At 36.4% G+C, this 5,607-nt stretch overlaps 1 protein-coding gene across 1 annotated transcript; it reads right to left on the minus strand.

Annotated features, from left to right (window-relative positions):
• Positions 1 to 300: 300 nt before the first annotated feature.
• LOC120072525 (BTB/POZ and TAZ domain-containing protein 4) lies at positions 301 to 4,280 on the minus strand. The gene is made up of 6 exons (XM_039024906.1): positions 4,115 to 4,280; positions 3,086 to 3,381; positions 2,734 to 2,864; positions 2,008 to 2,314; positions 1,575 to 1,888; positions 301 to 1,470 (listed from the first exon to the last, which is right to left on the minus strand). Exons 2-6 carry the CDS (start codon positions 3,353 to 3,355, stop codon positions 1,341 to 1,343), a joined length of 1,152 nt encoding a protein of 383 aa, XP_038880834.1. The 5' UTR covers positions 3,356 to 3,381; positions 4,115 to 4,280; the 3' UTR covers positions 301 to 1,340.
• Positions 4,281 to 5,607: the final 1,327 nt, after the last annotated feature.

Raw genomic sequence — 5,607 nt, forward strand, 5'->3', positions numbered from 1 at the left:
AACTGTCCAAATAAATTAACAAGAAAAATCATTGGTAGATTATTATTAATATCACATTTTTAAAAAATTAATATTTAAAGTCCCTAGTGTCTCAATTATTTATAATTTATCTTCAGGGCCTCACAAAAACACATAATTAATTACCATTAAAGCCTTTTCGACCTAGCGGTTCTGATTTCTAAATCCTCGCCAACACAAACCGTAATTATCCGCCATGAAACCTTCTGTTCTCATCTTCGTTCTCAGTCTGGATTTGTTGGTTATTCTCAATCATCCTTGCGTCAATGCCGATAGTTGGAGAAGAAGTTTGCACTACCCATTAGATCCTGCCACATTCTCGTCTCCGCCGTCTCCGCCGCCGCCGCTCAGGTCTGCAAATTCCGACCAGCCTACGCCTGCACCTTCGAATGTCTCTCTACCTAATCTACCGTCGTCGACACAACAAACTTTTAAACCAATCAAAACTCTAGGGATTGTATGCTCTGTTGCGATTGTGACTCTCGGAATGCTCTCGGCGCTCGCCTTCTTTCTGTATCGGCAGCGGATTAAGTACCGATGCAAGTCTCGTATGCTCGTCGAGAAGGAGCGTTCTCTGAGTTTTCGGCATGATTCTGGTATCCCACCATCGAGTTTCTTGAATTTCGGAACCATGGAGCGGAGGCCGTGCTCGATCGTCGAGCGGAAGGGTGGAAAGGGAGAAGATGAATCTTCACCGCATCGGCGGGTGGATTCTGTGAATAAATTGGATTTTCATCTTCTTAGCCCTGAGTTGCAGCCACTGCCTCCTCTCTCGCAAAATCAGATAGTAAACCCATCATTTGAGACGCCATTGTCCGATGACGAGAGTCGAGAGACAGTATTTCACACGCCGGAGTGGGCGGCGGCGGTTTCTTACGGCGGTGGTGTTTTTCCTAAAAGCAAAAGAGAATCTCGCAACGACTCGCTCGGTTGTCAAGCCAAAGGAACTTCTCCTCTACCTCATTTAGAGGATTCGTTGATAAAACAGGACCATCGACGGCCGGTAGCGTCTCCGCCGCCTCCTTCGACGATAACATCATAATTTCATCGGGATCCGAAGATTTTTCTATTATCCCAAGAGGTGGAAATTGCATAGTGTTGAAAAGAAACCGAGGGTTTGTTTCAGTGTTATTCTGGTTGAGAAAAAATGGAAATTGCGAGAGTTCATTTTGCTTAGTCGTCGTATGGATTTTGATTTCATTTCTTGATCTGTGATGTAAACAAAGAATACAAATTGGGCAATCAAAAGAACAGAAATTTTACAAATTGAATTTGATTATACAAAAAAAAAAAAAAAACAGGCTTTCATCCCTGGCCTCTGATTATATGGCTTCTGTCGTCAAAAAGAATGGTGTTCTTGCTACTCCCTTCGTCCTTAGAATCTTTTTTACTAACAATTTCCATTTAATTTCATCTTTCCTGCCCTGTTTCTTACTCCTGTCTTTGAAATTCCTGAAATCATGGAACATTCTCGTTAGATAGTTCTTTACAACGAGTAACAAAAGGTTAAAAGCAAAGAAAAGATGGAAAAAGGGAGACGGATTTTGATAAATTACCTGCACAAAGGAACTCTACAGAGATTAAAATCTGCACAAAGATGAGAATGCAACTCCAAGAGTTGCCACATCCTCTTGCACTGGGTACAACCACCAGGGGCTCTTAATTTGCAGCCTGCAAAGTGGCGGATAAGTAATTCCAGCCCCTTGCAGGCTGCATATTTACAAGGCGGCTGGTTCACCTTGAAGTCTTTGTCATGTGGGCCGATTGTGCGACAACCATCTCTACATATATGAACAAGAGTCTCCATTGCCTCAAATAGTTCCAAATAGATCTTCCTTTCATTCATTTTCTTCACTCTTTTCTTTTGCCTCTGAAAGTAAAATTTGAAAGGAGGTCAGTTTAGAGAAAGACCAGCACTACTCAGCTCTTTGAGGAATCAGACACTGTTTGATATGAAGACGAGAACAGAGAGAGAGAGAGAGGTGTTACATTGTCTTCGTCAATCACTGATCCAAGAAGCTCCTTTTCGAGTACTGGATGGCTTTGCTTCATTGCTTGCCATGCTTCGGAGGAAGAAACAGCTTTGAAGTTTTTTAGGATCATACGGTGGCAAAGAAAGCTGAGACGGGGAGCATCACACAGTAATGCAAGTTGAAAAACATCAACTACATTTTCAAGTGTCAGCAAACCACAACCCAGTTGCCTCTCGCACTCCCTCTTCAACTGGGGAACCACATATACATGAGACAGCATCAGCAAAGGCAATACAAATTCCTCCATTTCTTCCTTCTCATATCTGAAATTAAATGTAGTAATAAATCAGAAAACGCAGCAAAATTCATGTTGTCCCAAAATGTGAGGCAGAGGATTTTAGTACACGACGCCAACTTCCAATAGGGAGAAAAAAACACAAACTAATGAAGATCGATAAGTTAATTAATGAAAACTAACGATTTAACCAAATAAACTAAACCAGCAAACTCATATTCTCTTCCTACAGTAATAAGTTTCTTCTCATAGTAAAAATTTGGCAAATGGATGTGCCTAACGTTTGAATTTAAATTTTCTCATCATTCAATATAAATAGAAACCCTGCAGGCTTATTATTTACAGAATCAATGCAATCCAAAATTTCATTTCTCTAAGTCCCGTTAGAAGGCTTTGAATTCTGAAATCAATGACCAAATCACAAAACAGCACAAGAAAAGCATTTACCTGCAAGAGTACAGATATCTAATGAATACTTTAACAGCATCAGGTGGAACTCCATGGATCGATACCAAACGTTTCCTTCCAGACTTTTTTGATTGCTTTAACATGCCTTTTAGCACAGGAGAAGCCATACCCTGCAGAAAATTTAAAAAAGATAACCGAATCACCAATTGAACTAGGATATATTATGGTAATAACATTCATACTTTTCAGTCAGCAAATGCAAAATTTGAAAACTACTCATCTTAATATAAATGTATTTATCTTTAACCCAAACATCAATTAGAAAATTTTCCATTGAATAAGAAATTAAAATTGCAGGGTTGAACGAAATGGTGGGATTAAAACAACTTACGAGGATATAAGCATGTGCATATATAATGCCACCATGATCCGTATGAATAGAAACATCAGCTCCATATGCTTCGTCAAAGAGGCCGTCCCAAAGGTCTCTTGTTGCAGTGGAGACGCAGCTGTATCCCCTTTCCAAGGATTCATTTGAAACCCACCCCTTCTGTAGATGACTACTGGTTGCAGATTTAGGCAATGGAGGTGGCAGTGGGATGGTGTTTGCCTTGGCTGGGATTGGGACTAAATCCAGGCAATTATTTTCTTTATTCTCCATTTATTTACTTTCAAAAACTCTAAAACCTGCGAGTTTGCAAAATTAAATAGAATAATCAATACATGTTCAATTGTCGGTAAAAGGGTATCATTACAATTTTGAGTGTTCAAGATGGTGCCAACCAAAAGATGATCCATTCAAATTAAAATCCCAACCCGCAAAGCAATTTAGACAAATAACTTCCTTGGATACCCGAATTTCTACCAAAGAATCAAGCAGTCATGCTTTCAACAAGATAATAGATTATCCTGGTTCTTTCAATCTTATATATATTTTAGAAAGAAAAAAAAATCAATGGCAGCTCAAAACAATTGAAAACGTGAAGAATGATCCAAAAGGGATTCTCGATCTGATTTAGAAAAAACGAATAGTTATTTCATTATCGCGTTTTGATTAATCTACACAGCAGCTGGAAATGACGAACAATATCGAAGAAGCTCAAGTGGACAACATTCAAATTCAGGACGATTGAAGCAAACGGGAAAGAAGAAGAGAAAAAAAGAAAAAGAAGCAAAAATCAAGCATCCATACACGAAAAAAGAACAAGGCTATCTCTATCTGTCTCCTGTTCAGACAATCCAATAAATCCTCATTTAAGGCAGAGGAAGGAAACTAAAACGAAAACAAATTACATAACTCCTAAAATTTAGCATTCTCAAATTGAAAATTCAAAACCGAAACGCAAAACAGTTTCATATATTCTCCTAATAACTTCCAAACTTCAACAAAGACAAATGAAAACGCAGAGAGATAATTGACCTTCCGAAATAGCCTCCGTAACGGATTCAAGAAACCGATATAAAAAAAAGAAATGAAAATGGCGTCCGCCGGTAGCCGTCTAGAGAAAACCCAGAATGTGGAGAGAGAGAGAGAGAGATGATTTGAGAGAAGGAATTAGCATTTTATATGTGATCTGAAAATGTCGGACGCGGTTATGGAATTTACTAAAATTTAAAGAAGGCGGAAAAATAAAAGAAAATAAAATGGAGAAAATGAATCGACGAGGAGTATACGTGGAGATTCGGGTATGAGAATGGAAAAGGAAATGACGTGGAAGTATTGTGGTTCAGATAATTGCTGATGCAGATCCACGTCGGACTGACTATGCTCCGATTTAATTTAATTTAATTTAATTTCATTTAAAGACTAGTTCAACGGCCACTATCATTTCCCGCTACTTATTTTCTATTTTCTCTTTTTTTGTTTTTTTTTTTGTGTGTGTTAATTTGGAGGTAAATGAGACTATTTCTTGATTTATAAGTCTTTAAATGGGGCATTTAGGGGTGGCTTTCTATTTCGATTAATTGTAGCCACGACCGAGGTAAGGAATAATCAATAATCAATTTTGATTGTTGACTTTTTTTTTTTTTTTTTTTTCCCGTAATTTCATTAACTTTTCAAGTTTTCAACTTATATAATATGAGACCATTAATGTTTTTTCTTTTGAATTCTTAACCCTCTTAAAACATTATTCTTAATCTTAGTTAATATATATAATTATATCGCTCTTGTTAATCATATGTCAACATCAATTACATTCATAAATGTGATATGTCTTCTTAAATGTACTTAAAATCATATTTTTCATTGATAAGTACTTAAAAAATTAATATTGAAAATTCCTAAAAAAAATGGGCAATAAGTTAATAGTTTTTTTTAAAAAAAATAAAATGCCTCAAACACCCTTTATTAGAGGTGTACATGGATTGGGTTGGGTTGGGTTGGATTAGAGTATTTTTGGACCAACCCGAAAATTCGGGTTGATTTGATTGGCAACCCAAATTACCCAAATAAAGTTTCCAACCCTTAAAATTCGGGTTGGGTTGGATTGGATTGTCGGGTTATAACTTATTTTTTTATTTTTAATGAAAAATATGTAAATTTATATACAACACATAACTAATAACTAAAATCTCATAAAATTAAGATGCTAAATACCAAATATTTATGATATTTATTATAGACTTTAAACAAAGACAAATATCATAACAATTTTAAAAGAAAAATATTAAAAATTCAAAAATTAATCAATACAAAGAACTCAAACTTTAAACAAAGAGGAATATATAAATATATATACAAAATTTGTATTGGATTGGGTCAACCCAAATTTTTTTTTAACTAACTCACAACCCAATCCAACCCAATAAAAAAAAAATCAACCCAACTCAACCCAAGAACAAAACTAACTCAACTCAACCCTTACATTTTGGATTGGGTAGTCCGGGTTGTTCGGGTTGTCAGGTTATTTG

The sequence above is a fragment of the Benincasa hispida genome, chromosome 3 (genome assembly GCF_009727055.1).
Source record: "Benincasa hispida cultivar B227 chromosome 3, ASM972705v1, whole genome shotgun sequence".
NCBI classification, from domain to species: domain Eukaryota; kingdom Viridiplantae; phylum Streptophyta; class Magnoliopsida; order Cucurbitales; family Cucurbitaceae; genus Benincasa; species Benincasa hispida.